This window comes from Physella acuta, unplaced genomic scaffold (assembly GCF_028476545.2).
Source record: "Physella acuta isolate Inbredline_101_S28 unplaced genomic scaffold, ASM2847654v3 ptg001173l, whole genome shotgun sequence".
NCBI lineage: Eukaryota > Metazoa > Mollusca > Gastropoda > Physidae > Physella > Physella acuta.
This window is the reverse complement of record NW_026732690.1, coordinates 475,853-492,714: the sequence shown is the minus strand read 5'-3', so window position 1 is coordinate 492,714 and position 16,862 is coordinate 475,853. Positions and strand designations below refer to the sequence as shown.

The 16,862-nt window shown below is 38.8% G+C and overlaps 1 protein-coding gene across 1 annotated transcript; it reads right to left on the bottom strand.

Annotated features, from left to right (window-relative positions):
* Window positions 1–4,520: 4,520 nt before the first annotated feature.
* Window positions 4,521–15,921, bottom strand: LOC131956751 (uncharacterized). Its single transcript, XM_059321330.1, has 8 exons — window positions 15,815–15,921; window positions 11,965–12,022; window positions 11,306–11,379; window positions 10,790–10,916; window positions 10,067–10,147; window positions 9,004–9,165; window positions 8,026–8,191; window positions 4,521–6,416 (listed from the first exon to the last, which is right to left on the bottom strand). The coding sequence occupies exons 2-8, from the start codon at window positions 12,001–12,003 to the stop codon at window positions 6,223–6,225; spliced, it is 843 nt and encodes a 280-aa protein (XP_059177313.1). The 5' UTR covers window positions 12,004–12,022; window positions 15,815–15,921; the 3' UTR covers window positions 4,521–6,222.
* Between the last annotated feature and the right edge of the window lie 941 nt (window positions 15,922–16,862).

Below are 16,862 nucleotides of genomic sequence, written 5' to 3'. Positions count from 1 at the left end.
TCCCGGCCAGGCCCTGCACAAACACTTATTTAATCCTACAGAAGGTTTTTATCAACATTTGGGTGATTTCCGTTAACCGGAAGTGGGCGGCACTATACTCGTTTTCCGTGTGGACAGCGACAGTTTGAGTACCGTTTTAGTTATGTGGACAAAATTCCATACGTAAACATTAGATTCTATACATAGACATTAAGTGTCAAGGAACCAACCCTCAATCAGTTTCCTGCGAATGGTGGTAATCTGAGTCTTCTGGCATTACTCGCGACCGTAAAGTGAACACCACTCAATAAAATGCTCAGTAATCCACATAATAAATGGTCGGTGGGTAGTCGATCAATGAATACTGGAAAGTCAATCACTGAATGGTAGAGAGTCAATCTCTGAATGGTAGAAAGTCAATCACTGAATGGTAGAAAGTCAATCACTGAATGGTGAAAAGTCAATCACTGAATGGTAGAAAGTCAATCACTGAATGGTAGAGAGTCAATCACTGAATGGTAGAAAGTCAATCACTCAATGGTAGAAAGTCAATAACTGAATGGTAGAAAGTAAATCACTGAATATTGGAAAGTCAATTACTGAATGGTAGAAAGTCAATCACTGAATGGTAGAAAGTCAATCACTGAATATTGGAAAGTCAATCACTGAATGGTAAAAAGTCAATCACTGAAAGGTAGAAAGTCAATCACTGAATGGTAAAAAGTCAATCACTGAATGGTAGAAAGTCAATCACCGAATGGTAGAAAGTTAATAACTGAATGGTAGAAAGTCAATCACTGAAAGGTAGAAAGTCAATCACTGAACGGTAAAAAGTCCATCACTGAATGGTAGAAAGTCAATCACTGAATGGTAGAAAGTCAATAACTGAATGGTAAAAAGTCGATCACTGAATATTGGAAAGTCAATCACTGAATGGTAGAAAGTCAATCACTGAATATTGGAAAGTCGATTACTGAATGGTAGAAAGTCAATCACTGAATGGTAGAAAGTCAATCAATGAATGTTGGAAAGTCGATTACTGAATGGTAGAAAGTCAATCACTGAATGGTAGAAAGTCAATCACTGAATGGTAGAAAGTCAATCACTGAAAGGTAGAAAGTCAATCACTGAATGCTAAAAAGGCAATCACTGAATATTGGAAAGTCAATCACTGAATGGTAGAAAGTCAATCACTGAATGGTAGAAAGTCAATGACTAAATGGTAGAAAGTCAATCACTGAATGGTAGAAAGTCAATCAGTGAATATTGTAATGTCAATCACTGAATGGTAGAAAGTCAATCACTGAATGGTAGAAAGTCAATCAGTGAATATTGGAATGTCAATAACTGAATAGTAGAAAGTCAATCACTGAATGGTAGAAAGTCAATAACTGAATGGTAGAAAGTCAATCACTGAATGGTAGAAAGTCAATCACTGAATGGTAGAAAGTCAATCACTGAATATTGGAAAGTCAATCACTGAATGGTAAAAAGTCAATCACTGAAAGGTAGAAAGTCAATCACTGAATGGTAAAAAGTCAATCACTGAAAGGTAGAAAGTCAATCACTGAATGGTAGAAAGTCAATCACTGAATGGTAGAAAGTCAATCACTGAATGGTGATAATAATAATTAAAAATTTATTCTCATCACACTATTACAGTATACACCCTTAAGCGTCACAATACATTCCTCTACATTCACTCCCAACAAGATAATTATACTGGCAACTGGGCTATGGTATACTTTTACACAGTGTGTGTGTGTGTGTGTGTGGAGGTAGGGAGGGAGGGGAAGAGGAGGGTAGTACTTAATTTAGATCACCCGACTGTTATGAAGATAAGCTTCGTTGGGGAAATGAGGGGTAATTTTTTTTAAGGGAAGTGTTACAAGATGTGTTACAATTTCGGTAATTTTAGGAGTGGGACGGGTGGATAGATGCGTAGCCGGGCAGGGTGGGTGGGGTGGCGCCGAAGAAAAACAGGGACGCGAAAAGATATATAAAAATAGTTGTGGGCTTAATTACTCCCAGTCGAGGTTTAGGAAATATAATACTTCATGGTTTAATGATTTAGCAAAATGTTTTTTCCATCAGCTGTTTGACACCAAAATAAAAGGGACATTTACTGGTAAAATACATGGAAAACCTTTGTGCAGACAATATTAGTTTGGACCTCTATTCTTAGCTGATGTTTGCCCTGTCTAAATTTTTCTAGCCTTTAGTAATTTCACATGACCATCTACCTTTAATGCATACTTACACAGCACATATCCAGTAAGTGCTTAAGCTTTGTCTGTCCCCAAATTGCAATTACCCTTCTAGGCGATGTGTTTCAAATTCCAAAAGATCGTGTTTCGTGACTAACGTCCCGGTCTACTTTTTAAAGATTATAACTCTTTAACTTAGCAGCCTTCTCACGTGTACACATTACAAGTAGTAATAATTTTCCCAGTCCTAAAAGTACACATATTCTTTCATACATTACTTTTTCGTACTTGCTTCGTGAGGCAAAAGGGGCGAGCAAAATTTCGACCACTTCAAGCTAACCAATTTCTTTGAAACACCACCACACCACATACATACACACAGTGGCGTAGGCAGGGGGTATATAGAAAAAGTTTGACGGGGGGTGCAAATCGAAAGTTTGAGGGGGGGGGGGTGCAAATCGAAAGTTTGAGGGGGGTGCGAATCGAAAGTTTGAGGGGGGTGCAAATCGAAAGTTTGAGGGGGGTGCAAATCGAAAGTTTGTCCCCGGGTAAAAATTGGAACCCCCCCCCCCCCCTTGAGACAATCCTGGCTACGCCACTGCATACACAACACACAGAGTAGACCAAACCCCACATCAACTCGGTCAATATCCACCAAAAACACACATTTCTTCCCCGCATGACACACGTACCACACACAAAAACAAACCTCGTACAACGCTGACCCACACCACACCATCAACCATACATAAATCCCACATCACAGCATCAACCATATCCAGTCCCCACACCACGATGCAAATCTGTAAATTTAACGAAACAGTGTTTTGATAGCAGAGTTATATTTAAGGCATTTAAGCTAAACCCATACTATGATTTTGTAGGTTATTTTTCATCATAATGAAAACGGTCAAAGAGGGTCGTCTGTAAACGACGTCACACTCTCAAGGGGGGGGGGGTAATTTTTTTTTGGGGGGGGGGGGGGTTCAGATAGCATAACGTCACTTTTTAAAAAACATTAATGCTAGAAACTGAATTTTAGTGTTATTTCGCGTTTTAGAAAACTGTTTATGGAAATTATAATTGAAATTTTTTAATATACTCTTTGTCAGCCGAGCTCAGATAATATTTAAGAAAAAAATTTAAACTGAAATTTTGATGAGGGTTGTAGGCTAAGGTATAATCTGTCGTTGTGTGAGATGATATTTGAAACTTAGAACTGTTTATTTCTCGCGTCGATTGATTTAATTTTAACGTGGTATTAATTGGATCACTAATCAGAAACCTTACATTGTTTTCACAAAAAGCACAATTTTACAAATATTTCTCCGTTGCATGAAATATGTATTCCTTACAAAGAAAACTACACAAATTTATGAAATGTGTTTTGTTTCACCAAAAAAAAAAACAAAAAAAAAACAATAACACATAATTTATGAAATGTGTATTCCTTACACACTAAAAACACATAATTTTAAGTTGAATAATAAAACACTTTTGTCTTCTAACTAAAATTATAATTTTTTTTTTTGTAAACTACCTGTTTCACGTGTGATTTACTAAAATGACCGAGATTCTCGAACATACCTACCACCTGCATAGGTAACATTAAACACCTTCTGCGTGTTGAATAGTAATCGCCATAGAATAGTCCCGCCTATAAAATAACTTACATTCAATGGGTTAGCAAACAATGTGTTCATAAAACCCTCGTCCTTTTACCACCAGAAATCTTGAACCAACAGAGAAAGGAGCTGAAAATTTCGTTACACTGGGAGCCGTTCAAGCATAAAAAAATTTATGTATGCTCTAGTAGAACAACCCTCCGGTTTAATAGAGTTACCTTCTATAGTTACTTCCACGGGCCTGCAGTATTACCTCGATACTTCGTCGCTCTTTTATGGCGGGCTGGATATTTCACATTTTTTAAATTTATTGTGAAATAGATATCTAATATAATAGGAGTGGTTCTGTACAGTGAGGCTGACAAATTTACTGGTTGAAGAGGGTTTTAGTGATAGGACTGACGACAATGTGAAGGATCTTCTTGGCGTCATTACCTCTTCCCCCCCCCCCACGTCTGATATAGAAGATAATGCGCTGTGTGAAGTGGTGCCGTGAGAAGAGACGTTAGTGTTAATCTTAATCTTCATCGGCATTATTCCTGACCAGAGAAATCCTCTCTAAACCAGCTGATTATCTATAATTAGTATAACAAGTTTAACGTTCCTACTTGGCGGAAATACAATTCGGGGGGGGGGGGGGGGGAATTTCACATACTCTGTTTCGCGTTTGGGTGCATTTTAAATAAAAGCAAAGATAACATAGTTTGGAAGAAACTTTTTTTATTCTATTAAAATGAACAGCATGTTAATGAAAGTAATTGTGAGCTTTTAAATGCATTGTAAAATAAATTTAAAACTTAGCACAAGGCACAATGGTACAAATTACATTCAAGGAAAATTATTTCCGGCTGTCGAAAATAATGTACACACGAACTAGCCGTTTGTTAACATGTACAGGAAAAATGCCTGTGTGGGCCTTGCGTTAAGATTTAGCCTGTATGGGCCTGGAGTTAACAATTAGCCTACAAGGGTGGGCATTGTGTTAACATTTAGCCTGTAGGGACCTAGTGTTAACATACACATAGAATGCCCGTGTGCAAATCATTTTTAAAACGTGAAAACATTTACATAAACTTACTTTTCTAAGTTGACCTAAATAGGCCTTTAATTTAAAAACCACAAATCAAGCACATCATAAACATCAAATATTGAACTTAAACCCCAATACAACTACTAAGTAAATGTTTCCAAGACTAATAAAGCTTTGAAAGTTCTGCTTAGCAGAAGTCCAACGAGGATGTGGTGACATACACCTGGTTAAAAAAAAGTTTTTTTTGTTTTTTTTAACCGTTTCCTTTAATCATTTTATTGATAAAAAAAAACTGTAATTATTGACAGCCCATTTATTGTAATATATAATTCTGCCGTCATTTTGGTTTGATCAGGTATAATTATATTTACCATAAATCTAATTAGAATCGAATATGGCATTTAGCCCAAACCTCAAAGTAAGAAGAAAATGCAAATGAAAACGGTTAAATCGTAATTGTTTAAAGAAAAACTTGACAAATTGAATTTAGATAATCATTTTTACGGCACTAGCCGTTGTAAAACTTGCAAAAATTGTTGGGGGTTTATTTACTAAAGCACATGACTCAAATAAATGTAAACAGAGCAACTTTCAAAGTAGCTTTTTAAAGAAAGTAAAATTAAAATGCAAAAAAAAGTTGAAGTTACAAAAATATATCCCATGTTTTCTTTTAATTTATTGCGTGGATAATCATAAATAATGTAATCGAATACCCAACGACTAGTGTGTGAATCAATACAATAAATATATTAGCTTTGTCTCTCTTACCAATATAAGAATTCCACCTAAAAAACAATTAATGAGTTATTCCCCCTTTGTCCATGAGATATTATCATTTTTATCAACTAAAAAACAATTAATGAGTTATTCCGCTTTGTCCATTGCTTCTAAGACGTTGAGATGTTATCATTTTTATCAACTATTTCTTTTGGGTAAACTCTATTAGTCGTATTTTATAAAGTATTCCTTACCTGGATGAATTTGTATGAGCTTCACCCAAAAAAAAATAGTTTCTCACAGCCTTTAGATCTACATCAGAGGCATATGTTTTGTTTCACAATAAGGGCACATTGTCATTAATTGTCTTAGTTACCAATTGTGTCCCAACATTTACGGCACAATGTGAAACTCCTCTCCACTTAAACGGCACATTTTAAACATTTTCTCTCCATTTGCATGTCACACTGTTTTTACAATCCTGTAAACCATGTCCTCATGTCCTCCAATTCTGCTTTAGTCATCCTTCACACAATGTCCTTATGTCCTGCTTTAAGCGTGCTTTACACAATGTCCTTATGTCCTGCTTTAAGCGTGCTTTACACAATGTCCTCATGTCCTGCTTTAAGCGTCCTTTACACAATGTCCTCATGTCCTCCAGTCCTCAAGCGTCCTCTGGCACCAAGCTGGAGGGTGAGGTCCTCTTGTACACCTGGATGTTGTCCTTGAGCCAGAAGACCGAGGCGGCCTCCCTCAGGTGTTGCCCGTCCTCGGGCACGATGTGGAACCCGCGCTTGTTGAGCTGGGCGATGACCTCGGTCAGGGGCTTGTTGTTGACGTGGGACAGGCCCATCTGACCTGGGGGTGGAAGGTTCCAGAATCAGTGGCGTGTGGGGTGTGGGACAGGCCCATCTGACCTGGGGGCGGAAGGTTCCAGAATCAGTGGCGTGTGGGGTGTGGGACAGGCCCATCTGACCTGGGGGTGGAAGGTTCCAGAATCAGTGGCGTGTGGGGTGTGGGACAGGCCCATCTGACCTGGGGGTGGAAGGTTCCAGAATCAGTGGGGTGTGGGACAGGCCCATCTGACCTGGGGGTGGAAGGTTCCAGAATCAGTGGCGTGTGGGGTGTGGGACAGGCCCATCTGACCTGGGGGTGGAAGATTCCAGAATCAGTGGCGTGTGGGGTGTTATGGGGTGTCCGGGAACTGGGTCAGATTAATGTTTAGTGGGCCCCTGGTTAAAGGTGTGAGCGTTTTTAAATGTTATGTCGTAATAACATGTCACTAGTTCTCAGGATTTTGTTTAAGTAAGGCTCCTAGTTTAAGTTAGGGGATGTGGGGGGGGGGGGGAGGAAGGGGAGGAAAGTCGTTAAATGTCATGTCATACTAGCGTCTCCTGGCTAACGTTATCCCCGTGGTCCCTGACGTTAAGTCTCCTGTGATGTTGTGTTCTAGTTCAGTCTAGCTTCGCACCACTTCTTGCTATCTACAGCGTCATTCTCGTACTAGACGTTATCTGCCACACCACCCTCTCACTCGTACTAAACGTTATCTCCTACACCACCATCTCACTCGCACTAAACGTTATCTGCCACACCACCATCTCACTCGCACTAGACGTTATCTGCCACACCTACAATCTCAGATACTGCACAGCACCTGTCCTACGCCGTCTTAAGATAAACATACTTTGTCCTAATCTATCTAAACTTCAGTCACCCGTGTCGACTACGTGTGTCAACACAGATAGCTAAGACGAAACAGGGATAATAAAGCTTTGGGGGGCTTTTGTCATCATCCCTCTCATTACCTTCCCACCCCACGGCGTTTTTTGTCAGCTGCTTTTTCATTACTTCCCCACCCGCGGTGACTTTTGTCAGCAAACCTTGTCATTACCGCCCCACCCCACGGGGATTTTTTCTAAAGCCTTGTCGCTTTCTCCCCACCCCACGGGGACTTGTATCATCAGCATTGTCATTACCTCCCCACCCCACGGGGATTTTTTCTAAAGCCTTGTCGCTTTCTCCCCACCCCACGGGGACTTGTATCATCAACATTATCATTACCTACCCCACTCCACTGCAGGCGGTAAGACAGAAGACGTGCCCAACGCTATCAGCTAATACAAACTAAATAGTGAGATATTACATCAAGTTGACCACGCAATCTTGTTTTATTTTACTTGTTTATTAAACTACTTCAAGACGTGAAATATGATACTTTAACCAGGGTCTCGGGAAAAAGTGGAAATTGAAGTGCGTTTAATTGCGCTTCACCCCCCCCCCCCCCCCCGGTAGTTCAGAGAAAAATGTCTGAAAGTAACACTGTATGTAACTATTGTTTTAAAAAATCATGATGAATTTTACCAGCTAAATTCTGATCCCTCCCGTATCTACCCTAAGGACCACCAAACAGGAATATTGTGTATGCCAACTTTGGTTAAACGAAAACGGACATGTTGACGTGTACCTGGCTTGCCCCAGCTCAGAATGAGGCCCTCCCTGGCATGTCTGACCAAGTTGTCCAGATAAATATCTTCAAACTGCGGTGGGATGTGTTCACCCACCTCCACACTGATGACCCAGTCAAAGATGGGCAGCCCGTATTGTGGTGACGTCAGATCCAGAAACTTCACCTGACGTTAGACAACAGTTCAGGTTATTTCAATGTTTCAACTAAACAATATGTTAATGACATCAATTTACGTGCAAAGTAAAATATTAGTTTTACGATGTTACATACGCGTAGTACAATAATAATTTTATACTTGAATAAAGTATAATAAAAGCTTGTATTAAAAGGTATGAAAATGAAATTGGAACATACAGTAATCACATGTAATAATATAACAGAATTTTTTTCAGTTTTCGTAATGGACAAAGAGGTTTTTTGATTTGAAAAGATCTCTGCGTTTTTTATAGTCCGTAACGACTTTGAACCATCTGTGTTATAGAGAGAGCATTGACCTTCACCCGTCATGTTGTAAAATGGGTACTGACCTTGTATTATATATTGAATACTGACTTTGGCCCTTTGTGCTGTATAGTGAGCCAATTTTCGATTTGCACCCCCCCCCCCCCTCAAATTTTCGATTCGCACTCCCCTCAGACTTTCGATTTCCACCCCCTCTCAAACTTTAAATGTGCACCCATTTTGGCGCCCCCTAAGGTCGGCGCCCGGGGACATATGTACCCCCTCGCCCCCCCCCCCCTCGCTACGCCTCTGTAGTGAGCACTCACTCAGCCCCCCCCCCCCCTCCCAAGTTGTAGGGTGAGTATGGACCATGGCCTCTTGTGCTCTATAGTGAGCACTCACCTTGACCCCCTCAAGTTGTAAGTGAGTAATGACCTTGACCTATTGTATTTTAGCTTGAGTGCTCTCCTAAAGTCCTAGAGCTAGTAATGACCTTGACCTATTGTATCCTAAAGTCCTAGAGTGAGTACTGACCTTGCCGTCCGTCACGCTCTCGACAAAAGGCGCGCCGTCGTACGCCGTGTAGCTGGTCACCTGGCCCAGGGTGTCCATGTGGGTCTTGTAGGCACCAGGACCCTCCCCAAAGCTGCCGACGGTTTTACCTGCCAGGTAGGCGCTCAGTGCCGTGGAGAAGGTCTGTGAGTACAGAGTTCATTATTGTAACGTCAGAATATGCGAGGAACAGAGGCGTCGCAAGGCGGGGTCAGAGGGTGCGGACTACACCGGGTGACACCAATTGGGGGAGTGGGGGGGGGTTGACACCAAGACAAAAAATAGCAAAATAAATAAAAGAAAAATGTTGTTTTTTTTCAATTAAATGACTGATTAATTACTTAAACAGTCTTTTAATTTTTAAATTGAACATCCCGACAAAGGGGTGGGGTGTTGGGGTGCGACACAATGACGTAAAACTGCTAACAATAGAGAAAACCGTTGTTCCAGTTGAATAAAAATAATGTGTTGACAAATTCACGCGATCTTGGAAATGGGAGGGGGGTGACACCGATTTTTTAATATATATATATATATATATATATATATATATATATATATATATATATATATATATATATATATATATATATATATATATATATATATATATATATATATATATATATATATATATATATATACATATATATATATATATATACATATATATATATATATATATATATATATATATATATATATATATATATATATATATATATATATAGCCTATTATTATATAGCTTTTTTAATTTGGTGTGTGTGGGGGGGGGGGGGAGTGACACCATTAGGTGCCGTTCCTGGTTATACCCGACCTAGCGACGCAACTGGTGGGGAACATAAGAAAATGTGTCGACACTTGTCGCACACTCGACCAACAAACAATTAGGGCTGTAGTTTTTACATTACATACATTATCCCAAGTGTTTAACTTTAAATCACCGACCTTATCCTAGGACTTTATTAACTTTAAATGACCTACCTTATCCCAGGAGTTTAAATTTAAATGACCTACCTTATCCCAGATGTTTAAATGACCTACCTTATCCCAGTGGTGTTTCGAACTCCCTGGGGCGCTAATTTCAGCACACCACCCCCCGAACTCCGACACCCCATCACTTCTCTGAAAAGATATGAAATGTCACCAATACATAAGAACAATATGAAGTGGTTCATGTTATCAAATAATAAATTCAGTACGGCATTTTAATAATTAAAGCGTCCAAATTTGAAAGATAATAAGGGATTACATTTGGTGTATCAGAAAAGTGAATGGATGTATTTCATAATGTAGCTGGAAAATTTTACATGAGCTTTAGCAAAACCAGCCAATAGGATTTTCTTTGAGTAAATGTAATAGCTAGGCCGTTTTATTCAAGCATAAAAATGGTTTGCTGTTTTCGTTTCTCGGATCTCTCACACGCGAAGTCTGACTTCTCTCAAACCCCTACACGCCAAATTACATGCCACAGCAAACAACAGCTGCTCAATAAGCTAATCAGTAATCAGTTAACTGACCTAATCATCATTAACTGACCTAATCATCATTAACTGACCTAATCATCATTAACTGACGTAATTATCATTAACTGACCTAATCATCATTAACTGAATTAATCATCATTAACTGACCTAATCATCATTAACTGACCTAATCATCATTAACTGACCTAATCATCATTAACTGACCTGATCATCATTAACTGACGTAATCATCATTAACTGACGTAATCATCATTAACTGACTTAATCATCATTAACTGACCTGATCACGTTTCATCAGTTCACAATTTTGCTGACCAAACAACATCTTCAACTTGTTCAGTTCCCGCGACAGGGTGTCCCGTTGTTTCTTGAAGGAGTTCTCTGGTTGGTGCTTTTCAACAATGGATCTGATGTGATTGGACAAAAACGATCACGTGGTTAGTAAAATAATTTTTGTAAAAAATTTAAAATTTCGTAATCTTATATATCAAAAATAAAATTTAAATACCACATTAATTACATTAAAATTATTTTAATTATATTAATTATATTAAAAATCACAACAGCAACTAACAATCTAATTACTACTAAATTACATACACAATTACACACAGAATCACGCACCAAAAAAAAGCAAACCAAATCGCATACAATACTCTATACAATTCACATAAATATTCACATACAAATCTCATCCCATATCACACCCGACTCTTACGCCTAATCGATACCTAATCACGTAATGGCACTCTTAATCACACAGGTAACCACACAGGTAACTACACATATAACTCACACGTCCCTCCTGCTGTAAAGAATCGTCACGAACAGGACAGCGAGGAAAACGAAGAGAGCAGCGATCAGCCATTTCTGTAGAAAAACAAATCGACAAACTGAAAACAATACAACGTTAGAACCCTACACACAGCCCCTAAAGCCTACACACAGCCCACACACAGCCTACACACAGCCCCTAAAGCCTACACACAGCCCCTATAGCCTACACACAGCCCCAAAAGCATACACACAGCCCCTAAAGCCTACACACAGCCCCTAAAGCCTACACACAGCCCCTAAAGCCTACACACAGCCCCTAAAGCCTACACATCAGCCCCTAAAGCCTACACACAGCCTACACACAGCCCACAAACAGCTCACACACAGCCTACACACAGCCCCTAAACAGCAACGGTACAAAGTTCAAGGTTTCGTCTAGAAGGCTACAAAGTTCAAGGTTACATCTACAAGGTTGCAAAGTTCAGGGGGAGGCGAACTTGTGATTTGAACATTCATTGATCATTGAATTAGTTCAATCGAGTTGGCAGTGAAACAAAATTTACACTAGTTAGAAAGAAACGTGGACCATCAAAAGTCTAGGCTGATGCCCGAGTACCGTCACTCCCCTCCCCCCCCCCCACATACACCCCCCCCCCCAGACGTTCAGTGAGTACTCACCTTTGGCTTGCCACCATCCGCCCACTGTATGGCCGCCATGGTTCTACACAACAACGTCCTTTGGTGATGAATGATAAGAACGTGATGTGATATTAAAAGGTCAAAGATCAAGGTTAAGTTTACAAAGTTCGAGGTTAAGTTTACAAGGCTACACAGGTTAAGTTTACAAAATTCAAGGTTAATTCTATTAGGTTTCAAAGTTCAAGGTTAAGCCTGCAAGGCTATAAAGTTCAAGGTTTAGTCTGCAAGGCTATGAAGTTCAAGGTTAAGTCTACAAGGCTATAAAGTTCAAGGTTAAGTCTACAAGGCTATAAAGTTCAAGGTTAAGTCTACAAGGCTATAAAGTTCAAGTTAAATCTACAAGGCTATAAAGTTCAAGGTTAAGTCTACAAGGCTATAAAGTTCAAGGTTAATTCTACAAGGCTATAAAGTTCAAGACCCGAATAGACGGACTGTGATCTGGTTAGCTTGTCTTGTTTGCTTGTTAAACATTTTTTTCATGTGTTCGTGTGTTTAATTAATATATTCATCTGTTGTCGATATTGAATGCGTTTAATGAATGCGTTGAATGATTTATGAATGTGTTCATGTGTTGAAAGTGTTTAATGTGTTAAGAGATACAATCTCCGGTTCAGATTGTCGTGGCGTTTAATGTTACGACCACATGGACGCGTGTCAGCAGATTAACACTCACGCACAGACTAAGTCGTTTTATCTAAATCCCGGCTTACTGAGGCTGGGGAGAGGAGGGGGGGGGGGGGGGGGAATTCTCCCATCAGGGGAAGTAACTTGTACTGCTGCCGTGTAAACTAAACGTTTTTATCATTTGACCTTAAATAACGAAGTTATCTCGAAATATACAACTTTCCAAGTTGACATTGTATCAAAACTTAAGATAGTAACTATCAATTCTTGCGTTACTTGTATGATATACCAGTCATCGTGTTGTATGTTGGACTCTAAGGCCGACAGGTCTTGTTTTTGTTCTGTTTCAGTCTCAACACTTCTCTGCGTGCAATTGTTTGGTTCCGTTGTATATCAAAGAACTGGTTATATCTTGTAAGTGTCACGGTTTTCGAAGTTGTAATACAACTTTCCAAATGTGAAACCAACCCTTTGCACGCGTTTTCGGGAATTCCCTAACAAGTCAGCTACTGGACATTAGCACAATCGCCTTGTTTGTTTATTAGTTTCCTTTCACCATGTAGCCAGGAAAATAATTACATTTGTATTTACTTTTTTAAAAAAACAACGTTTAGAATCTAATTACCGGAAATATGTTGTTTTTTTTTAAATAGAAAAGTCACACAAAAACAATACAATCAAGTTTTTATTGTCATGTGTATATTTTTTTAAATTACATTGCATAACGATTTTATAAATAATAAATCTACCTTATATCCGTTTTTTGAGCCGATAACATTCTTGTTTCAAATTCTATCCAATGGTAGAGCATCATGAATTATAAAAATCAACAGCAGTTATCGTCCCTCGTAGCCTCTATGTGAGCACACAGACACGTGATCAAAACACCGGGACGCAATAGTTACGTAATTCACAAAAAATCGATTGGCGTTATCAGGACTTACAATAGCTACTCCAGCCATAGTAAACAAATCCCTGCCAGACACTCAATCACTGCCTGCAGTGTCGCGCGTCACACCGGATGTTGTTCAAAATGGCGGAAAAAAAATATTTGTAATCTTTGGATGAAATTCACGGCGTGAGCCTTTGCATGTATCAACTTAACGTTTTTGGCTCTTTTTTTTTATATAAAATTATTTTAGCTCCTACTGAAGCTAGAAACACATAACTAGTATCGATGTAATGGGAGAAATATATTTAAAATTCTGGTACAATTATTTTAAAATGAGTAAGGTTTCAAATTTACGTGCAACAGCCTATTATAATGTTGTTGTTTTTTAAACAGCACGACTCAGTCTAGTGTTTGTTTTAAATGATCTAATCAGAAATTGTAAAAATGATATTTTATATTTGGCTGATGGCATGTGCAAGGCTTCTAACAAGGATCAAAATAGCATGGGCGAAAAACTATTTTGTGTGCCTATTTTGTCCTATGAACATGTAAAACAGTTTTCAAATATAAATATAAATTTAATATTTTAAGAGTTACAAAAATTCAAAACGAGGAGAACTTAAAAAAAAATACGTATACGTTAAGGTTAAAGTTCTGTTTACATCTATCATCGAATGTATCGTTGACATAGCCCTTTGAAACACATATTTCAATATGTTATTTAATCAAGACCAGTATTATTTTTGTCATATACAGTTTTTCGTCCAGACAATTTTCTCCGGGGGGGGGGGGGGGGGGGGCATTTAAATGTGTATTTTATTTTTTGTATTTGTTTTTATTACTTTCTTGTATACCTAGTACAGAGGACGTATTATATCCTATTTGTAGGAATTAAGGAAATTTTGGCGATTTTTGTTTACCGGATGTGGTACTTTACTCCTAAAGTGTTACTTTAGTACCGTTTCAGTTAGGTAGACGAAATTCGTTATATAAATATAAGATCTTGTACTTGTATCTTTAGGTTTTTTTTAACGATTTCGAATATAGGGAACTGGTTTTGCTGTATTTTCGTTAGTAAAATACCGATAATTTGAGCAAGGGGTCGGCGTGGGCTCATGGCTGCTACAACGAAAGTCTCGAGTTCGAACCCTCGGGCAGATGAGGCTCGTTAGATGGGAACAGCCACTCTTCTAGGAGAGACAACTCCAAAATCAAACAACTGACGCCTTGTAGTTTGATCTTGGTTGGACAAAGGCTATGGAAGCAAATCCAAGAAGAAAAGCAGACTTAATCGTGTTTGAGGGGGATCCCTTCCAACACTAAAATTAAGAACGAAGAAGAAGAAGAAGAAGAGTAAGGTCTGTGTTAGACGAAATTTAATTTATGAATACTAGATCCTATTCGTAGATTTCAATCAAGTTTTGAGTAATTCTACACAAATCTTTAGAATTTGTTAATTTTCTATGATATTCTCAAAAAGCAGCATACAAACCGTTTCTCTTACATAAGAACATACAAGAAAGATTGGGGTTTATAAAAACATTTTGTAAACTAAGCCTCTCACCATGCCAATGTAATACACTGTGAGTGGGCTTCCAGTGGGGGCTGTGTTTTACGTTTACCACTAAACCAACACCCGCTGTGTTTTAAGCTCCGCGAATCGTTTGAGGTTTTTTTAAAGCCCTATATTATTTCTGTGATTTAATATCACTCATGTTTGATTGGATTGAACATTTTATCGATTATTTTAGTTTTACCGTTAGCGGATCTCTTAGTGGCAACAAAATATTGCTTTATTCGACTACTTCACAGCTGCTAGCATCTGTTGTTGGAAGCTTAGGCATGTGTGTGTACATACATACATATATATATATATATATATATATATATATATATATATATATATATATATATATATATATATATATATATATATATATATATATATATATAACAGTAGCGGTCCCTGTTAGCCATAGGTGTAGCTAATGAGTTATCACAATGTGCACATATTTGGCCTTTTCTTAACCGCCATATCAGCCCTACCCTAGCCTTAACACGTTGACTGATGCTAGACTTAACCTAGTCTGACTCAAGACTGACCCTAGCCTTAACCTAGTCTGACCCTAGCCTTAACCTAGTCTGACTAGACTGACCCTAGTCTGACCCTAGCCTTAGCCTAGTCTGACTAGACTGACCCTAGTCTGACCCTAGCCTTAACCTAGTCTGACCCTAGCCTTAACCTCGACTGACACTAGACTGTATGAAAACTACACCCTATGCTCAGTACTATCAAAATGTTTCACCACAAACCTGCAAAGGTTGGAGTGTTAGACAAACTCCATTATCTCCTTCACTGTCGCAATGTGTAACGTTGTACTTCGTAATGTGCTACTTCGTAAGGTGCTATTTAGCAATGTGCTACTTTGTCTAAGTGCTACTTCGTAAAGTGCTACTTCGTCAATGTGCTACTTCGTAAGGTGCTATTCTGTAATGTGTTACTCGTAATACAGTATCCTAAAACGAAGCACTTTGAAATTTAACCTTCTAAAAGCACAAACTTCATAAGTTGTCCAAATGGAAACAGGGCTTGAAAAATAAACACAAATGTCCTAAACCCCACGACCAGAAATGTCCTAAAAATACAAATTACAAATGTCCTACACACATAGACCACACACATACACACACAACCCGCACATCAAAAACATCCCACACTCTACACACATCTCACACTATCTCTAAAACATAATCTGACAGAGCTTCAATACAACTGATACAAAGCCTTGCAGATAACATTAATTATCGTATTGTACTTTTTTTTTCCTTCAGACCCGCAAAGATTTTACCCAGACCTTCTATGCGTCTCCTTCAGCCAGTGGCGTAGCCAGGATCGTCTCAAGGTGGGGGGGGGGGTTCCAATTTTTACCCGGGGACAAATTTTCGATTTGCACCCCCCCCCCCCCCCGCTCAAACTTTCGATTTGCACCCCCCCCCCCGCTCAAACTTTCGATTTGCACCCCCCCCCCTCAAACTTTCGATTTGCACACCCCCTCTCATACTTTATATATATATACCGAGGGGTCTATGGGGGGTTATGACCCCCCCCCCTAACCTCCCCCCCCTGCCTACGCCACAGCCTTCAGCTATCTTAACCCAGCTGTGGAGATAGGCCCTTTATTTAGTGGTTGTCTTAAATTGGACGTTTCAATCAATTGAGAGTAGATAACGTATTATCAGTGTGATTTTAAGCTATTGGTGTATTGGTTTTAAATATATCTTTTTTTTATTTATTTTATGAATAATTTCTTTGTTAGTAAAATTCAGAAAACTTCGTGGTAAGAGTTAATTCAAGACAGAG

Excerpts from the sequence above, each read along its gene's own strand:
- LOC131956751 (XM_059321330.1), bottom strand. The coding sequence starts at position 12,003 with ATGGCGGCCATACAGTGGGCGGATGGTGGCAAGCCAAAG. Across the intron at positions 10,917-11,305 it reads CTTTACAGCAGGAGGGACGT|ATCCATTGTTGAAAAGCACC; the intron begins GTGAGTTATATG and ends CAATCACATCAG. Across the intron at positions 9,166-10,066 it reads CGAAACACCACTGGGATAAG|ACCTTCTCCACGGCACTGAG; the intron begins GTAGGTCATTTA and ends CTGTACTCACAG.